The 21,264-nt window shown below is 42.1% G+C and overlaps 1 protein-coding gene across 2 annotated transcripts in view; it reads right to left on the bottom strand.

The window, feature by feature from the left end:
• Nucleotides 1–21,264, bottom strand: part of LOC134343418 (zeta-sarcoglycan) — a 981,051-nt gene that overhangs the window by 112,902 nt on the left and 846,885 nt on the right. For both annotated transcript variants that reach the window (XM_063042119.1, XM_063042118.1), the window contains exon 5: nt 12,888–13,010. In XM_063042119.1, coding sequence (XP_062898189.1) covers nt 12,888–13,010 — 123 coding nt within the window. The remainder of the gene's footprint in view (nt 1–12,887; nt 13,011–21,264) is intronic.

Here is a 21,264-nt window from a genome sequence, read left to right as displayed (position 1 = left end):
CAAAGAAATAGCAGACAAAATTAATAAATATTTAGTGTCGTTCTTCACTGTGGAAGACACCAGCAGGATGCCAAAATGTCAGGAGGCAGAAGTAAGTGTTGTCACTATTACCAAGGAGAAGGTGCTTGTGAAGCTGAGAGGTCTGAAAGTAGATAGGTCACCTGGACCAGATGAACTATACCTCAGGGCTCTGGAAAAGGTAGCTGAAGAGACTGTGGAAACATTAGTAATGATATTTCAAGAATAAATAGATTCTGTAATGGTTGCAGAGGACTGGAAAATTTAAGAAGGAGACAGAAGAAAGGAAATTATAGACCAGTTAGCCTGACCTCTGTGGTTGGGAACATGTTGGAATTCATTATTAAGAATGAGATTTCAGGGTAATTGGAGGCACATGATAAAATCAGCCAAAATAAGTATGGCTTCCTTTAGGGGAAATCTTGCATGACAAATCTATTGGAATTCTTTGAGAAAATAACAAGCAGCATAGAGAAAGGAAATTGGTAGATGCTGTTTACTTGAATTTTCAGGCGGCTTTTGACAAGGTCTAACATGAGGCTCCTTAACAAGATAAGATCCCATGGTATTACGTGAATGATAATAGCATGAATAGAATATTGGCTAACTGGCAGGAGGCAAAGATTGTGAATAAACAGAGCCTTTTCTGGTTGGCTTCTGGTGACAAGTGGTGTTCCACAGGGGTCGGTGTTAGGACTGCTGCTTTTCACATTAAATATCAATTATTTAGATGACAGAATTGATGCTTTGTGGCCAGGTTTGCAGACGATACAAGTTTCCAGATAGCTGGAGAGGAAGGTAGTGTTGAGGAAGCAGGGAGTCTGCAGAAGACTTTCATTGGGAGAATGGGCAAAGAGTGACAGATAAGATATAGTTTAGGGAAGTGTACGGTTATGAAGTTTGGTGGAGGGGATAAAGGCATAGACTATTTTCTAAACAGAGAGAAAATTCAAAAGTCATACTTCAGAGTCCTTGTGCAGGATTCTCTGAAGGTTAATTTGCAGGTTATGTCAGTGGTGAGGAAGGCAAATGCAATGCTAACATTCTCTTTGAGAGTACTTGAATATAAAGACAAGGATGTAATGCTCAGGCTTTATAAGATATTGATCATACCACACAGAGTATTGTGAGAAATTTTAGGCCCCTTATCTAAGGAAAGATGTGTTGGCATTGGAGACGGTTATTCACGAGAATTATTCAGGGGATGAAAGGATTAACAAATGAGGAGCATTTGATGGCTCTGGATCTGTACTCCTGTACTTGCTGAAGAATGGTGGGGGGGGGGGCGCGGGGAATCTCATAGAAACCTATTGAATATTGGAAGGCTTAGATAAAGTATGGAGAGGATGTTTCCTATAGTGTGGGAATCTAGGCCCAGATGGCACACCCTCTGAATAGAGGAATGTCATTTTAGAACAGAAATGAGGAGGTATTTCTTCAGCCAGAGGTGGTGAATCTGTGGAATTCATTGCCACAGATGGCTGCAGAGGCAAAATTATTGGGTATGGTTAAGGCAGAGGAGGATAGGTTCTTGATCAGGTATGGTGTCAAAGATTATGGAGAGAAGGCAGGAAGATAGGTTTGAGCGGGGTAATAAATCAGTCATAATGGAATGGTGGAATAGACTCGATGTGCTAAATGGACTAATTCTGCTCCTATGTCTTATGGTCTGAGCTCCAGGGAGATCATTACGGAGAGAATGTGAAATTCCACACAGAGATCACTGGAGGTCAGGATTAAACTTCAGCCACTGGAGCTGTGAGATAGCAATTTAAGCTGTGTTATCGGTCGGCCCCAGATAGGTGGAAGCACCATGGAGCAAGCTGCAATATGAGGTAGGTCTGATCCCTGTATCATCATCAATAAATGGAGAAGCACAGAACACTGATCTCCTCAATTTACTTGAAGTTACTCGACATGAAGCGGCAGGAATTGCTGATGACTGAGACTGAACACTGCCTGATAAGAATAAAAAGAAAATACGTTGGATCTGAACTTCATGCTAAAGGTTTGGATGTTTACTGCAAAATTTATCATTTTCTATGATAAAACGAACATGAAGAGAAAAGTCAGGTGCTTATTGCAATGTCTCTATGGGATTTATTTTTCTTCCAGATCCTCTTTGAGTTTGATGGCTGATGTATGAAGGTGACCAGATAAGAAAACCAGTGTCCAAAATGAGTGTAGGACATGCCTAGATGGCATCTTGAAAATTTGATTCAATGTATGGCTTATCGAGGCAGACCTTCACAGCACATGCTAAAGACTTCAGCAGTAGGATAAGTTTGATTATCAACATTTCCCAGTGTTGATGAAAAATTATCAACTCAAACATTTACCGTTTCTCCCTTTGTAGATGTTGTCTGACTTGATGAGTATTTCCAGCATTTTATATCAGACCTGCGTCATCAGCTGTTTTCTTTATTTTTGCTTTTATTGGACGTAGTGTCAGTGGGGAATTGCATGAGTGTTTAGAAATACAGATCTGCAGTTGCCTGCAGCCACAGGCAACTTCATGGATTGGAAGGATGGTCATTAGCCAAGCCTACAGCAGGACTTCTACAATAGCTTTGGTCTTCCTTCTTTTTAGCATAGAGAATTTTGGCTCACTCAAGTAAACACTGTGGCTCTCCTGAGAGAGCTAACTTGTTCAGAGCAGTAATCATCTGTTAGAATGATACATCACCACTGCTGATGTGGAGTTCAATGATGTTGCTGAGAAGAGAAGTGGAAAGTGGCCATGGACAGATTCTTAGGAGATCGAGTCAAAGATGTGTTGCTCTAAGCCAAAAGCATATTGGACAGAGGAAGTGCAATATTTCCACCTTCAAATTCATTTCTCTAAACTTTAGTGATAGTAGAAATGATCATACCTGATTCTGACCACAACCTCACAGGACCTCTGGTTGCTTTCTGCCTCTATTACCATCTTTTTCCCAGACAAAAAACTTGTATAAGTTGAGGGACACAGCATGGGCAATGTAAGACAAATTGCAAACAGGCACATGATATTGCATGAATCTTGTTCTTAGCAATTCTTCAAACTTTTTTTTTAGTTTGATGACCCAATGTTGTCTTGTGTGGAAGAGCAGAGGGTGAATTGGATTTATCGTCTAAGAGAATTCTTGTTTACACAGTTCATTGCTAATAACAAAGTTTGTTGTTAATAATTTATTTTTCTTTCTGCTTTTAATCAAAGATTTAGGTTCATCTTACTATTAAAACTGGATTACTATTATTATTGTGGTGGACAATGAGTTTCATCAAAGATCCCTTCAAAATTTACAGTGGAGGTTCCATATAGAATGGAAACAGCTTCAAAACTGAAGTAGTCTACACCCTGGATCCTGGATCTAAGCCAATGAGTTAACTTTAAGTCTTCAACTATCTGTGGAGTCACAGAGCATGAAAGAGGTGGAGCTACAGATGGTGCCAGAGGGTGACTTCTCCCAGCTCATCAGTGAAACTTAAATTCTTCTTATCCTAATGTCTCTATTTCCCTTTCGGTGAGCTGGGTCATATCAGTACCTTTGATCTACAGCAGCAATCAAAGACTGCGGTTCTGCATGACGGCATGTTGCCATTCTTTGGAACTCGCCGATCAGACACCGTTCATCATGTCCAATTTCGGCCCGGAGTCCGGCACCTTTGGGGCCTGTGCAGCCCTGTGGACACAAATTCTCAGTAGCATCGTGTACTGTCGTGTTATGGGAGTTGAAACATTGAAGACAGCATGAGTGGTTATCAGAGGGCTCTGCACTCAGTAATTGATTTGCCGATACTCAAGTCAGGGAACTTGAAATAAAAAGCAACTTTTCAGAATGACTGTAACATCAAAATAGTGACTCTTGTCTCCTGTCAGTGTGAAAGGAGAGAGCCTTTGAGGTGTCGAAATGTTGGAGTGAACAGTTAGTTTTTGATGGACTGTAGACCATGGTCTCTGTTCGAGGGCTTTGCTTTTGCTTGCATGGTGGGTGGTGGGAATGCTGATGCTTTTACACTAGAATAAGTGGGGTGAGGGGGAGTGTTGTTGATGCCGCTTGCTACTGCTTGTGCATGGGAGGGGGTAGGGGGCTTTGGGGTTCTTATCTTTTCTGGTCATTCATTCTTGTGTGTTTTTCTTTTGTTTCGAGGATATCTGTGGATATCTAAGAATATCAGGTTGCATGCTGTATACATTCTCTGATATTCAGCGGAATGATTGAACTATTGAACACGGGCTCTGTGGCCCATTAAACCCATGTGAATCCCCCATTAAGCTGATACTATTCTCTGTATTTGCCTATATCCTCATATCTCCCTTCAAGCTTCTGCCGCTCCTCTATGTGACAGTAGCAATTTACAATTAACCTACTAATCCATATACCTTTGATATGTGAGAAGAAGCTGAAACAGACAAAAGAAACTCATAGTAATGGGTAGTACATGCAAACTCCACACAGACAGCATTGGGGGTAGGGACTGAAGTCACTGGGGCTGTCAGGCAATAGCTTTGGTAGTTAGCCACTGTTCTGTCTTATTTCCTTACATTTTCGTTCTTGTCTTATATTCTTCCTTTCAAATCATGATTGGTTTTAAGAGTATTCCACTTAAAAGAAATCCACATGGAGCACGTTTCAATATGTGACCCTCCAACATTGCTAACATTTCTGAAAATGTCATGAGGTCCCTTGATTATTGTAGGAGCTGTTGGGGTTTACACCATCATAAAAAGCTTCCTATCAGACTTAACACGTAAGAACATTTGGGGAATATTGTTGTTTCCAAGGTGGAGGCTGTCCCAATTCATTTCTCCCAACCCTTCCTCTCTTGCAATAGGAAAATGTAATATCCTTTCACTTTTAATGTACAAAGGAAATGAAATAGAAAAAGAAGACTTTTTCTATTGCTTCACGAAGTCCTGGCTATGATCATGGCTTTCTTTTCTTCTCAAAGTTGCTATCCTGCTAGCTGTCTGTGAATCTGATTCTTCCAATATGTCTGGAATCCATAGCAGTGTTTCTAGCCCCTGGCAGATTTTGTGACCGTCCATTTGGCCATGAGAATCTCAAGTACTACTGAAAAATATCTGATTGTGGGTAAGATAGAAGCTAAGTTGGAGGCTCTCGGATGGAGATACATGCCCCTGATTACAAGAAAAAGCTATGATAACTTAAAAAAAACTGAGATGACACCAGGTGGCGCTCTTAGTGCAGTTGTACTAAGTGAGCTAAGGATGTAACAAGTGAGATTCTAATGCTAGTGAAATGAATGAGATGGAAGAGTCTGTAAAATAAACCCTGGAGTTGCACAATTACAGCATCACATCTGTATTCAAAGAATCTATCACCGACAAGTATCCACGTAAAAATGAACAAATATAAAAAGTACAATAAAATGATGCTGGATTTCATTACACAGGCAGATACCTTTTTGTTAAGCTATCAGAAAGATGATTTGATAAACATTTCTAGAAAGATGGTTAATTTTTTGACAATGCGCCGTATTGAAAGAAGCTGCAAGCAACAAACACAAATTTCTGGAGGAACTCAGCAGGCAACATCTATGGAAAAAAACTACAGCTGACGTTTCGGGGCGAGACATCGACTGTACTCTTTCCCTGAATGCTGCTTGGCCTGCTGAGTTCCTCCAGCATCTTGTATGTGTTGCTTGGATTTCCAGCGTCTGCAGATTTTCTCCTGTTTGTGATTGAAAGAGGCTGCAGAAGGTTGTGGACTCTGCTAGATCTTTCACTGGCACAAGCCTCCCCACCATTGAGGAGGCCTTTAAAAGGAGGTGCCTGAAGAGGCAGCATTCATTATTAGGGACTCTCACAATCAGGACACGCCCTCTTCTTATAACTGCTATTAGGGAGCACATACAGAAGGCTGAGGACCCACATTCAACATTTTAGAAACAAGTTATTCCCCTCTTCAATCAGACTTCTGAAGAGTGCATGAACCCATGAACACTGTCTTGCTATTCCTCTTTCACACTATTTATTTATTTAGTTAGTTAGTTAGTTAGTTAGTTAGTTAGTTAGTTAGTAACATCGAAAGTTTTATGTTTTGCACTATATTGCTGCCACTAGACAACAAACTTCACAATATGCATGTCAGTGATCATAATTCTGATTTGGACAAATAAAATGAATTGTTTGTGTCATTAATATTTGTTGGGTCAATAGAGCAGACTGACGGCTGGTGGTTGCATAGTGAATCAGCCTGCCCTCATCTGAGCACAGTTTGTTTTAGTGAACTGAGCCAACTGATGGCTGTTTGCTGCATAGAGAATCAGCCTGCCCTCCGAGTGAGCACAGTTTGGTTTGGCTAGCCTCTGATGTCTGTGTAGGCTCGTGCAGACACAGAAGTCCAAAGCAAGCTGGAGGTCAAATGCCAGTGAGTCGGACTTCCTATCCTTCCGCTGGATTCATCGCTAAGCCCAGTAAACATCACTGCTACGTTGAAGGGAAAGTGGGGTCGCTTTGCATCCAATCCATCAGCTTCACAACCCATCCAGAAAAGGATCTATGTTTGAGTTAATTGAATAGTTTTAATAATATACTTGTTTTTTCAGGTATTGCTTGATTATTTTTCCTCCCATTTCTATAAGTAACTGAAATGTCCACAAACATTAAAAAGGGATCAAAAGCATTTGACAACAGTGAGCTGTCAACAGGCAATGGCCCTGCAGACCTGTCTCATGATATGGAATCAGGAGCCACTCTCACTTTCCTCTCTGCTTCTTGAGGTGTCTCGCTCAGCTTCAGACTGCCATCTCTGTTAGCCTTCTGCATCCAGAAAAGCTATGACTGGATGGGTGGATAATTGAACATCAAATCTGGACAATATAGAATGTTGGGCTCTCACCAGTAAGTCAGAGGACAAAATCAACCAGTTCCGAAGAAATCTATATCCCTGGGATCATTTAATAGCATGCATGACACTGACAGCTCATTGGTGGTTTGACGGAAAAGTAGGCAGCAAAACCCAGCAATTTACAGGTCACAGAGTTCCAGATGACCACCAAGGCTCTGCCCAACTCATAATTCCCATAAGTCAGTTGTCTCTCTAATTCTGGAACTTCCATTATTAGTGCTTCAACGCGAAGCACTGATGAGAGAGGGACCAGATACGATGCATTAGACGGTGTCAGTGTAGAAGCACAGAGCACAATTCCTTGGAATTATCATATCAGAAGTTCTGTCCTGGGACTAGTGCGTAAGTCGGCACAGCATCACCTCTACTTTCTTAGAAGTCTGCAGTGATTCTGCATGTCATCAAGAACTTTGACAACCTTCTATATGCACAGTGAAGAGTATCCTGACTGGTTGCATCGTGGCCTGGTATGGAAATACCAATGCCTAAGAATGGAAAAGCCTACAAAACATAGTGTATACAGCCTAGTTCATCACAGGCAACCCCCCCCCAACCCCCACCATTGAGCACATCTACAAGGAGTGCTGTCACAAGAATGCAACATCCATCATCAAGGACCCCCACCATCTAGGCCTTGCTCTCTTCTTGCCGCCCTATAAAAGAAGACAAAGGAGCCTTAGGTCTTACACCACCAGATTCAGGAACAGTTGTTACCTGATCTGAACCAATGTGGATAACTTCACTCACTTCAACTCTGAACTGATTCCACAAATCATGGACTCACTTTCAAGGACACTACAAATCATATTCTCAGTATTTATTTACTTGTTAGTTTATTTATTATTTTTTTACTTGCACTGTGCAGCGTTTTTTGCACATTGGTTTTTTTGCCATTCTTTGTGTGCAGTTTTTTACTGACTCTTTGTATTTCTTTGTTCTATATGAATGCCTACAAGAAGAAATGAATCTCAATGTAGTATCTGGTGATACATAATGTATGTCACACAGAGGGCTACCGTTGGAATCAAGACACCCCCCCCGCCACACTCATCCGATGACTCTAGCCAGCTGACAGACAAGGAAGTCATCATGAGGCAATGGACAGAGCACTACGAGAGCCTTTTTGGGGATAATTGTTAAGTACAAGAAGCACCCATTGATATGATCCCCAGCATGAAGTAAGACTTAAGCCTGATGGCCCGCCAACTCTGGATGAGGTCAAAGGTGCTATTTCCAAGCTGAACTGCCATAAAACCCCAGGCACTGATGGGATCCCAGTGAAAGTGTACAAAATGGGCAGAGACATTCTCCTGAGCGAACTCGCAGATCTGTTTACAGTCTGTTGGAAGAAAGGCTCAATCCCAAATGACCTACACAACATAGTAGTTATCTCCCAGTACGAGAACAAAGGAGAGAAATTGGATTGCTCAGACACAAGAGGCATTACCCTGCTGTCCACCACCAGGAAGATCCTTGCCAGAATTCTCTTGGACAGAATCATTCCTACCATTGCCAAAGACAACCTCACAGGAAGTCTGTGCGGATTGAGAGCGAACAGAGGCACAGCCAACATGACCTTCGTCCTGCGCCAGATACAGGAAAAGTTTAGTGAACAGAACTTGGGACTGAGTGCGGCGTTCATAGACCTGACCAAGGCCTTTGATACAGTCAGCTGTGATGGTCCCTAGAAGATTCTGTTGAAGCTTGACTGTCCCTCAGTATTCCTCACCATCCTGCAGCAGCTCCATGAAGGCCAAAGCAGTCAGGTTAAACATAATAGTGACCTGTCTAACCCACTCCCCATTGGTACCAGCGTGAAACAAGGCCGTGCTTTGGCATCAATGCTCTTTGCCATCTCTTTCAGCATGATGCTACTGAAAGCAAAAAGGACCACCTTGGAGAGCATTTACATTCAGTTCCTCACTAACCGAAATATCCTCAATCTCTGCTGCCTTCTCAACCGAACAAAAAACATGCAAGAGCCCATTCTCGATGTACTATATGCAGACGACTGTGCTCTTCTCACGCACACAGAGGACGCGTTACAGGTTGCAATCACAGTTCACCAAGTCTGCAAGGGCTTTCGGGTTATCGGTCAGTCTGAAGAAAACAATGATCCTGCATCAGAAGCCCTCTCGTGGTGTTTACAAACCCAACTTGGATCATCATTGAAGACTACCCTCTCCCAACGGTTGAGCAGTTCATCTACCCGGGCAGTGTCATCTCCAATGATGCTATGGTAGTAAGGGACATTAACAATTGACTCGCCAGAGCCAGCAGTGCCTTTGGGCTCCTCCTGAAACACATGTGAAAGAACCACTAGCTGTATCTGTCCACAAAAGTCAAGTTTTACAAGTCTGCCATCGTCACAACACTGATATGTGGCTCTGAAGCCTGGGTCTACCACAAGCAAATCCAACTGCTCAAGTGCTGCCTTCACTCCATCATGGTCATCAGTTAACAGGATCGTGTCTCCAATAATGAGGTCCTGGAGAAGGCTCAGCTTCCAAGCATTGAAGCCACTTTGCTGCTCAAGCAGCTCCGCTGGTCAGGCCACAACTTGCATGGACAACTCCAGGTTACTGAAAGTAGTACCCTCAGGAGAACTCACTCAGGGCAAGAGAGATCGTGGTGCCCTGTGCAAGAGGTACAAAGCAGCAGCTTTCTCAGGCAAATATCGAGGGCAATCAGTGGCAGCTGCTCGCCTGTGACAGAGTCCACTGGGAAACGCTGATCCACCAAGTAGTCAAGAATTTTGAGGAATCCTGAAGAGTAACTACTGAAGAGAAGAGGAGATTCAGGAAGGATCCGACTACCCAAGCACCCATATCCCAGCTGATTCGGTGTCCCTACTGTTCCAGAGTCTGCAGATCCAGAACTGGTCTCTACAGTCACCAACAATCATGCCATCGCTCCTGAGGACTCTTCTTGCCTCCTGATCTTCGCAAGCAAAGAACCAGCCATCATCATCTTAATGTCCATATTTTGATAATGAACTTTGAACTTTAAGCAATCAGACACACTGGAGGGAAGAACTGTAGTAATGCCAGTAGACCTGCTGCCTCTCAGCTCCAGTGACCAGGCTTCAATCCGAACCTCCAGTGTAGCTCTGTGGAGTTTGTACATTCTCCCTGTGATCACGTGGGTTTTCTGGCTACTGAACTAAACTGAACTGTGTAGATCATCTTCAAAAACATCGTACCATCAAACACATCTCTAACTCCCCCCTCCACTCACTGCTTTCTGCAGGGATCGCTCCCTCCATGATTTTATTGTCCATTCATCCCTCCCTCTGGAACCGAGAGGTTACGCCAGCATTCACCTCCTCCCTTACTTCCATTCAGGGCCCCAAGCAGTCCTTCTAGGTGAGATAACACTTCACCTGTGAATCTGCTGGGTTTGACAATTTTATCCAGTGTGTAGTCTCTTCTAAAACAAGAGAAAATCTGCAGATGCAGGAAATCCAAAGCAACGCACACAAAATGCTGGAGGAACTCAGCAGATCAAGCAGCATCTATGGAAAAGAGTACAGTTAGCATTTCAAGCTCAGACCCTTTGCACGAACGGTGAAAAAAGATGAGGAGTCAGAGTTTTAGAAGGTGGGGGTAGGGGAGAGAGAAACACGTTGATAGGTGAAACCCCTCCCTTCAAACTCTGACTCCCCAACTTTTTTTCTTCAGTCCTGTTGAAGGGTCTCAGCTTGAAACGTCAACTGTACTCTTTTCCATTGATGCTACCTGGCCTGTTGAGTTCCTCCAGCATTCTGTGTGTGTTGTGGAGTCTTCCACATTGGTGAGACGCGATGTAAATTGGGGGACCTGAGCTCAGAGTTCAAAGTAAAATTATTATTAATGTACATACAAACCTGAGATTCCTTTTCTTGCAGGCATACTGAGTAAATCCAAAAACTATAATAGAAACAACGAAAGACCCCATCACAGGGTAGACAACCGGTGTGCAAAAGGTAACAAACTGTCCAAATACACGAATAAATAAATAAATATGTGATAAATACTGAGAACATGAAATGAAAAGTTCTTGAAGGGAGTTCATAAGCTGTGGGAAAAATTCAGTGACGGGGAAGCGAAGCTGAGTGAAGTTATCTCCCCTGGTTTGAGAAACTGATGGTTGAGGGGTAATAACTGACCCTGAACCTGGTGGTGTGAGTTTTGAGGCTCCTCTACCATCTTCCTGATTACAGCAGCGAGACCAAAGACCAGGGTGATGGGGGGTCCTGACGACGGACGCTGCTTACCTGCGACAACGCTCAGTGGCGGGGAGGGCTTCACCCACAATTGACTGAGCTGTATCCACTACTTTTTGTAACACTTTCCATTCAAGGGCATTGGTGTTTCTATACTAGGCTGTGATGCAGCCAATCAATATACTCTCCACCATACATCTGTAGAAAGTCAAAATTATGGATGTCATGCTGAATCTTTGCAAACTCCTAAGAAAGTAAAGGCACTGCCGTGCTTTCTTCATAATTAAGTTTCCATGCTGGGCTCAGGACAGGTCCTCTGAAATTATAACAGTGAGGAATTTAAATTTTTTGACACTCTCTACCTCTGATCCTTGGATGAGGACTGGCTCATAGACCTCTGCTTTCCTCCTCCTAATCTCAATAATCAGTTCTATTTGCCAAAAGAGGAATCTCCTGGTGGTCAACCTTTTTAATTCTTATTCCCATTTCTGTTTCAACATGTTGGTCAATGGCCTCCTCTTTTGACAATATGAGGCCACTGTCAGGGTGGAGGATTAACAGCTCATATTCAACCTAGATAGCCTCTTACCTGATGGCATTAACATTGATTTTTCTTTCCGTAATTTTCTCTCTCCCTCTTCCCTCTTTTTCTATCCCCCACTCTGGTCTCTTACCTCTTCTTCTCACCTGCTAACAACTCCCCTTGATGCACTCCTTCTTCCCTTTCTCCATGGTCCACTCTCCTTTCTCATCAGATTCCATCTTCTTTAGACCTTTACTTTTCCCACCCACCTATCTTCACCAATCACCACCTAGCTAGTGTTCCTTCCCCTTGCCCCACATTTTATCCAGGCCTCTCCCCCTTATCTCCCTCTTCCTTCCCAGTCCTAAAGTAAGGTCTGAAACTCTAACTGTTTATTCATTTCCAGAGACTCTGCCTGACTAGCTGAGTTTCTCCAGCATTTTGCGTGGGTTGCACTGCATTTCCAGCATCTGCTGAATCTCTTGTGTTTATAGTTTAGCTCAGTTCCTTTGTTTAGTCTCTAAACTATACAAAGAAACTAAAACTATATATTTGCCAATGCTGCAAATCTGATAGGAAAACAGAAAATTCTAGAAATTCTCTGCAGGTCGGGCAGCATCTATTGCAAGAGAAACAGGTTGATGGCCTTTTATCAGTACTCTTCTGATGAATGGTCATTGACCATAAACATGAACTCTGTTTCATTTCCTCATATAGTGGTTGTTCTGCTGAACACTTTCAGCCTTTCCTGTTAATATTTAAGGAAGAGAAAAAAATTACCCCAAAGCTTGATCAGACAAATTCTGCCGCGATAAGTGACAAAGATATTGTATCATAATTTGGGAGCATATTATTAGCAATTTGATGCTTGAAGAATCTTTTCTACATTTCTTACAATAATAATGATGCAAAGTCAATATAAAATTGACTCCAATGTTTATTCCAGGAACATCTGATTAAATTTAAATCATATGGCTCACTGCTTCAACATGAAAGTAGAGTGAAAATCACTTCAGAGTAATTTCACTTAAAAAATAGATGATATATAATCCCTGCCAGGACCAATCCTTCACCAAATGTTGTTTATTTTTGGCTTAGGGTTTGTATGCTCTTCTTATCAATTTCAGTGTTCTTAACCACTTTCATCATTTTTGGCATGGAATTAATTCCCACATCTCAAACTGCATAACTGAACTGCACTGTTGTTCGATCTTATAAAACAGAATTCATGAAAGATAACAGGGTGAATTGTGAAAGACGAATGTTATGTTTTAATGAGTGTTACCTGTTACCCGCAGTTTGTCAACTCCAATAGCAATTTCATTTTCATCTGCAGAAAATAACAACTTCTTGCCATCTTCTGCTTTTACTTCAAATCTTCGGCACTGGGCCTCTACGGCATTAGACCCTGAAATAAGATCATGTACAAAAAGCAAATTTAATGATTTAGATACCTTAGCCAAGAATGACAAACTTGAAGTATTTTACTGGATGTTTTGTTTATACCTGTGGAATTTTAAAACTGCTGAAAAGCTGAGTTTGAATTTATGATGTTTTTTGAACATTGTTGTTTGACTTATCATCAAATATATAAGATCAGCCATCTATCAGCATTACATATTTTCAACCTAAATTTAATATATAAACCTCTCAAAAGTCTTATTATGAGGTGTTGATAGAGAACATCAATAAACAATTATTTTAAAGATAATAGTCTAGATTCACTAACGGAAACTTTCTAAATATTGAAATGATATTGGTGAAGCTAATTACCAAACAAAGAATTCTATTGAAAAATCAATTACAATAAAGAATAAATAATCTTCGATCAAAGGCTTTCATTAGAACTGGACAAGTCAGAAAACAAATCTCTTTTAAGACTGAAGCTCTATCACATATGGTGATTTTGCTTTTCAATTACAACACATTATTTACAAAGTAATGATTTAGAAAAGTGTAATTTTACCCAACTGCTCCTTGACTGGCTTGTTAATCTTCTGTAGATTTTTCTTAAGATAAAGTAGGGCTAAATCAACATTATCATGGGTTTTATTCAGGAAATCTTCAGACTGAATGGGGTTTTCTAAAACTCTTAGAGTGTTTTATAGATAATAAGACATAGGAGCAGAATTAGACCATTTGGTCCATCGAGCCTATTGGCTGATTTCTCAACCCCATTCTCCTGCCTTCTCCCTATAACCTTTGATGCTCTGAATATCAACACCCACTTTAAATATATCCACAAATTCACTACCCTCTGGCTCAAGAAATTCCTCCTTATCTCTGCTTTAAATGGATGTCCTTCTATTATGAGGCTGTGCCCCCGGTCCTAAACTCCCCCATTACAGAAACACCCTTTCCACTCCACCTTGGCCGTTCACTATTCAACAGGGTTCAATGAGATTCCTCCCCACCCCGCCATTCCTCTAAACTTCTGAAAGAACAGGCCTAGAGCCATCAAACACTCCTCATACATTAACCCATTCATTCATAGAATCATTCTTATGAACCTTCTCTGGACTCTCACCAATGCCAGCATGATTCTTCTTAGATAAGGGGCCCAAAATTGCTCACAATAATCCAAGAGTGCTATGACCAATGACTTAGAAAACCTCAGCATTACTTCACATCCTTGCTTTTATATTCTAGTCCTCTTGAAAGGAAGTCTAACATTGCATTTGCCTTACTTGCCACTAGCTCAACTTGCAAGATAAGCTTTAGGGAATCTTGCATGAGGACTTCCAAAGTACCTTTGCACCTCTGATTTTTGAATAATTTTCCCAATTTAGAAAATAGCCTACACCTTTGTTCAATCTTCTAAAGTCCTTCTGGGGATTCCCGGCTTCCTCAACACCATCTATCTCTCCACCTATTTTTGCATCATTTGCAACTTTGGCTAAAATGCCATGAATTCTGTCATCTAAATTACTAACATTTAACATGCAAAGCAGTAGTTCCAACACTGACCACTGCAGAACACCACTAGTCATCTTTTACTCCCACTGTTTACCTCCTCTGCCAGTCAGCCAATGTTCTATCCATGCTAGTATTTTACCTGCCATACCATGGGCTCTTATCTTGTTAAGCAGCCTCATATGCAGCACCTTGTAAAAGGACTTCTGAAAACCCAAGAAAACTGACTCTCCTTTGTCTATCTTTGTTATTTCCTCAAGAAATTTCAATAGATTTGTCAGGCAAGATTTCCCCTGCTGACTTTGGGCTATTTTATCACATGCCTTCAAATACCCTAACACTTCATCCTTCATATTTCTGAATTCTGCTGGAATTCTTTGAAGAAATAACAAGAAGGATAGACAAAGAAGAATTGGTTGATGTTGTGTACTTGTATTTTCAGAAGGCCTTTGACAAGGTGCTACACATGAAGCTGCTTAACAAGTTATGAGACCATGTATTACAGGAAAGATTCTAGCATGAATAAAGCAGTAGCTGGTTGTTAGGAGACTAAAGGCTGATTTATACTTGTGCAAACTAGCTTGCACTGTAGCCTACGCAAGTGGGCTATGGTGTTGTGAGCATTTATACTTGTGCGTTGGTGTGGCTGCATCGCTCTGCAATTCACCACCAAAACGCTAGTTGGTGGTGGGGATTCTATGCCACTGTGTTGAGTTCCTTCGTGTTGAAACTCAACACGAAGAAACTCAAACTTCAAACAATGGCAACTAAAGCTGAAGGAAGATGAATTTTCTGTGCTTGTCTGGCCACTGAGAGACATGGACAAGGAGATACATTTCAAATAATTTTGGATGTTGGCAGGTAGATTTGATGATTTGGTTCATCGTCTCCAACCATTTCTTTGGCATCAGTGTACGCACAGTATACTCAGAGACTGGCAATTACCATTCGAGTTTTAGCTTCAGGTGGAAGTCAACAGGCTGTAGTAGCTAGCTACAAACTGGCGTCAAGCATAGGGTCCTCCATAATTTCGGGGGTCTGTACAGCTTTATGGAAAGCATTGCAGCCAGAGTTCCTTCCCTGCCCTTCAGTCGCCCAATGGGAAGCTATTGCAGCATAGGAGGAAATGCGATGCTACCAAGCGGACCAATCACAGTTGTGCGGTCTGCGTCGCCGCGACGTGTAGTTAAATTTTTGGGGGGGTGCAGGTCAGGCTATGGCGTAGGGTACATGGCTACACCGTACCTACGGCGTCGATTTGACGCACAAGTATAAATTAGCCTTCAGAGTGGGAATAAAGGGAGCCTTATTTGGTTGGTTGCTGGCGACTAGTGGTATTCCATAGAGATCTGAGTTGGGACCGATTCTTTTTACATGATGTGTCAATGATTTGGATGATGGAATTGATGACGTTATTGCAAAGTTGACAGACAATATGAAGATAGGTGGAGTGGAAGGTAGTTTTGAGGAAGTAGAAAGGCTACAAAAGGATTTAGATATGTAAGGGGTTTCTTCTTTTATGTTACTGCGTAGGCTAATTAAAATGGCTTATTTGTTATGTTATAATTAAAATGGCTTCTTTTTTATGTTAACTGCTGAGAAAGTTCTCTTGCTAGCAGGTTATTTGGGTTATATTATGGATAAGAAAGCAAATGGGACCAATTGAGATAGATGTTATTCTTTCTTGTGTGTCTGTAAGCACATTGTGATGCGTGGGTTTTTGGGGCAGAAGGTGCGATGAGGAGAGAGAGTGAACACGGTGCTGTGAGCTGGATAACGGGGTCGGACCCCGAGCAGGAGTCCGAGGTTCAGGGACTCCAGCAAGGAGAGGAGACAGAGATAAACTCACGTGGAGTGTCTGGTCGACCACCGTGGTTGGTCCCAGGCGGCGGGTCGAAGTGGTCAGAGGGGATCGAATGGCGAAGAGAGGATCGTTACTAGAGCTCCAACTGTTTGTGCATGAAGAGATTGAACTTCGATAAGTTTGGCGCCTTTTATTTTCCTTTTATATTTTATGTCTATTAATTATATAGTTCCAGTAATATCTATAAATTGTAATTCATTTAATTGTATATGGTGTTTTGTCTGTTATTAGGCGGGGTGGGGTACATCACACAGCATCCACACAAACTTAATTACCCAGTTTGGCGGGGCCGAGGGCTGTTTCCCCTAGACGACAGTGAGTTGAGCGAGCCTGAGGCTTACCGGGGGGCCACAGACAGATTAGGAGAATGGCCAAAGAAATGGCAGATGGAAAGCAGTGTCTGGAAGTGTAAGGTCATGCACTTTAGTAGAAGAAATGAAAAGGCTGACTATTTTCTAAATGGATGGAAAGTACAAAGAACTGAGGTGCAATGGGACTTGGGTGTCCTTGTGCAGGAATCCTAAAAGTTAATTTGCAGTTTGAGTCTCTGGTGAGAAGGGAAAAAGTAATGTCAGCTTTTATTTCAAGAGGACTACAATATAAAAGCAAGGATGTAATGTTGAGACTTTATAAAGCACTGGTGAGCTTCAGGTATAGTATTTTGAGCAGTTTTGAGTCCATTATCTTATACAGAATGTCCTGAAATTGGAGAGGGCTTAAAGGAGGTTCACAAAAATGATCTCTAGGAAGAGGTACAGTTGACGTTTCGGGCTGAGACCCTTTGTCAGGACTCAGGTCTCGGCCCAAAACGTCGACTGTACCTCTTCCTAGAGATGCTGCCTGGCCTGCTGCGTTCACCAGCAACTTTGACATGTATTGCTTGAATTTCCAGCATCTGTAGAATTCCTCGTGTTTACGTCACAAAAATGATTCCAGCATTGAATTACTTGTAATATGAACAGCATTTGATTGCTGTGGGCCTGTATCCACTGGAATTAGATTAGATTAGATTATGAGGACACGCAGTCCTCTTTTATTGTCATTTAGTAATGCGTGCATTAAGAAACGATACAATATTCCTTCGGTGTGATATCACAAAACACAGGACAGACCAAGACTGAAAAACTAACAAACCACATAATTATAACATATAGTTACAACAGTGCAACAATACCATAACTTTATGAAGAACAGTCCATGGCACAGTAAAAAAGTTCAAAGTTTCTCGAAAGTCCCACATCTCATGCAGACAGGAGAAGGAAGAAAACTCTCCCTGCCATGCCCGACCACAGACTGACTCTGAGTCGTCCGAAAACTTCGAGCTCTGATCAGCCCTCCGACACCGAGTACTGAAAACCAACTCTGTCCGAACGTTTCGACCTCAGCCTCGGTCGCCAGCAGCAGGCAAAGCCGGGGATTTTGGGGCCTACCCTTCGGAGATTCTCGATCACACAGTAACAACAGCAGCAAACCAGGCATTCCAGAAATTTCTCCAGATGTTTTATTCAGAAGAATAAAAGGTGACTTCTTTGAAACCTATTGAATGTTGAAAGGAATAGATAGGCTGGATGTGGAGATGATGTTTCCTATCGTGGAGGTGTCCGGAACTAGAGGCCACAGACTGAAAATTGAGAGACGACCTTTTAGAACAGAGGTAAGGTACAATTGTTTTTAACCAGAAAGTAGTGAATCTGTGGAATACTCTGCCACAGACTGTGGTGGAGGCCAAGTCCATGGGTATATTTAAGATGGAAGATCATTACTAATGCCTCAATCTCTTCAGCTACCTCCTTCAGAAACCAGAAACCAGGGGTACAGTCCATCTGGTCCAGGTGACTTATATACCTTTAGATCTTTCAGCTTCCCAAGCACCTTCTACTAATAGCAGCTATACTCACTTCTGTCCATTAACACTCAAATTTCTACAGTGAAGACTGACAGAAGATACTTATTAAGTTCTTCTGCCAATTCTTTATCCCCCATTACTACATCTCCAATGTCATTTTCCAGCGGACCGATATCCACTTTTACATCTCTTTTACTCTTTTATGTACAGTATCTGAAAAAAAACATTTTGTTTCCTCTTTTGTATTATTGGCTAGCTTTTACCTTTACTTTCCATATGGGATTTTTAGTTGCCTTCTGTTTGCTTTTAAAAGCTTCCCAATCCACTTCACACTAACTTTCGCTCTATTATATGCCCTCTCTCTTGCTTTTATGCTGTCTCTGTCTTCCCTTGTCAGCCACAGTTGCATTATTCTCCCTTCAGAATACTTTATCTTTGGGATGTATCTATCCTGCACTTTCTGAATTGCTCCTAGAAACTCCAGTCATTGTTGTTCTGCTGTCATCCCTGTTAATATCCTCTTTTAATCGACTTTGGCTGGCTCCTCTCCATGCCTCTTTAATTCCCTTTGCTCTACTGCAATTCTATACAAATGACTTTTCCTTCTCCCTCTCAAATTAGATGGAGAATTCTATCATATTATGAATACTCATGAAAGCTCCCTAACCAAATCTGTCCATTATGCAACACCCAGCCTAGTATTGCCTTTTCCCTGGTAGGCTCAACCACAAGGTGCTCTGAAAAACCATCTCGTAGGCACTCTACAAATTCCCTTTCTGTATCGACACCCTGTCACCTCTTTTTAAGGATGTGATTTCATTTTTTTTACCAACAGAGCTACTCCACCCCCTCTGCCAACCTGCTTCTCCTTCAGATACAATGTTAAGCTCCCAACTACAATCTTCTTTGAGCCATGACTCAGGATGCACAAAATATCTATCATGCCAATCTCTAACTGCAGTACAAGATTATCGACTTTATTCCATATATACACATTCATATATAACACCTTCAGCTCTGTGTTCATCACCCTGCTTGATTTTGCTCCATGTTACAACTCATTCCCTGACTGCAATTTTATCCCGTCATCTATGTGTGCTTACTCACAGTCTCACTACATAGCGCATCTATTAGTATCCCAACAGCTCCATCCTCAGCCTTATTGCTCCATTTCCCATCCCTCTACCAAATTATTTAAACTGACTCCAACAGCTTTAGGAAACCTGCCTGCAAGAGTATTCGTACTTCTCTGGTCCTCTACTTACAATCATTCTATACTCTGTTCTGTACACCTCACTGACAACAGGTAACCATCTTGTTTATATTGCTAGAACAATATCAGATCACCTTAACTTTGCTAGTACTTGATATAATTGACAGAGATCATATGCATCCTGGATAAATTGTTAGAACCACATTTCAACAATTGATTTCACATTCCAACTGCTGTTATAAAGACTTGAGATAATCATATTCTTGTAAAAACAATATCTTAAGAATATCCGAACTCTTCTTATGGACCATGTCATTCTATGATTTCTTAACTTTCATATCCAGAAATATGTTTCATACGTGTTTTAACTTCCTGTATCTTGTCATTTCTCTTTCATTCAAAGAGAGAGAGTGCTTCGCACAGGTCGGGGAGAAAAGTTTATAAAAGGAGCACTTCGCAGGCCTCGGCACATTAGCGGCAGACCAACCAAGCAATTCGTAGAGAGAGAGAGAGAGAGAGAGAGAGCTTCGCACAAGATTGCAAGGCCAGTTTTCTGTTCTGGGTGTCAAATGTGGGATGTCCGGGAGACTTCCAGCCTCCCTGATGGCCACATCTGCACCAGGTGCATTGAGCTGCTGCTCCTTAGAGACCCAGTTAGGAATCTGGAACTGCAGCTCAATGAGCTTCAGCTTGTTAAGGAGAGTGAGAGGTAATAGACAGGGCCTATAGGCAGGTAGTCACTCGGGGCCTCGGGAGACAGATAAGTGGGTGATCACCAGGAGAGGGAAGGGAGGGCATCAGGTAGTGGAGAGCACCCCTGTGGCTGTCCCCCTTAACAATAAGTACTCCATTTTGAATGCTGTTTGGGAGGGGGAACATACCTGGGGGAAGCAACAGTGGCCATGTCTCTGGCATTATGGCTCAGAGGGTAGGGAACGGAAGAAGAGGGCAGCGGTAATATGGACTCTATAGTTAGAGGGACAGGTAGGTGATTCTGTGGACGTGAAAAAGAAACATGGATAGTAGTTTGCCTACCAGGTGCCAGGGTTCATGATGTTTCTGAGTGCGTCCGCAATATCCTGAAATGGGAGGGTGAGCAACGAGGGGTGATGATAAATATTGGTACCAATGACATAGGTAGAAAACGGGTGGAGGTTCTGAAAGCAGGATACAGGGAGATAGGAAGGAACTGAGAAGCAGGACCTCAAAGTTAGCAATCTTGGGATTGCTGCCTGTGCCACATGACAGTGGGTATAGGAATAGAAGGAGATGGAGGATAAATGCGTGGCTTAAGGATTGCAGCAGGGGGCGGGGATTCAGGTTTTTAGATCATTGGGACCTCTTCTGGGCAGGTGTGACCTGTCCAAAAGGACAGGTTGCACTTGAATCTGAGGGGGACATATCCTGGTGGGGAGGTTTGCTACTACTTTTGGGGAGGGTTTAATCTAGATTTGCTGAGGGGTGGAAACTTAAGCGAAGAGGCAGAGGATGGGGAGGTTTGAGCACAAGTAAAGACAGCTTATAGGGAGTTTGTGAGGAAGGATAGGCAGATGTCAGAGCAAAGAAGCACTCAGCCTGGTGGTTTGAGATGTGTCTATTTTAATACAAGGAGTATCATAAACAAGGCGGATGAACTTAGAGCATAGATCAATACATGGAATTATGACATTGTGACCATTACAGAGACTTGGATGTCTCAGGAGCAGGAATGGCTGTTGAGTGTGCCAGGCTTTAAACATTTCAAATAGAACAAAGAGGGAGGTAAAAGAGGTGGGGGCGTGGCATTGCTAATTAGAGATCGTGTCACGACTGCAGAAAAGAAGGAA

Source organism: Mobula hypostoma, chromosome 3 (assembly GCF_963921235.1).
Source record: "Mobula hypostoma chromosome 3, sMobHyp1.1, whole genome shotgun sequence".
Lineage (NCBI taxonomy): Eukaryota > Metazoa > Chordata > Chondrichthyes > Myliobatiformes > Myliobatidae > Mobula > Mobula hypostoma.
Note: the sequence above shows the minus strand (reverse complement) of the source record. Positions and strands in the feature narration are given on the sequence as shown.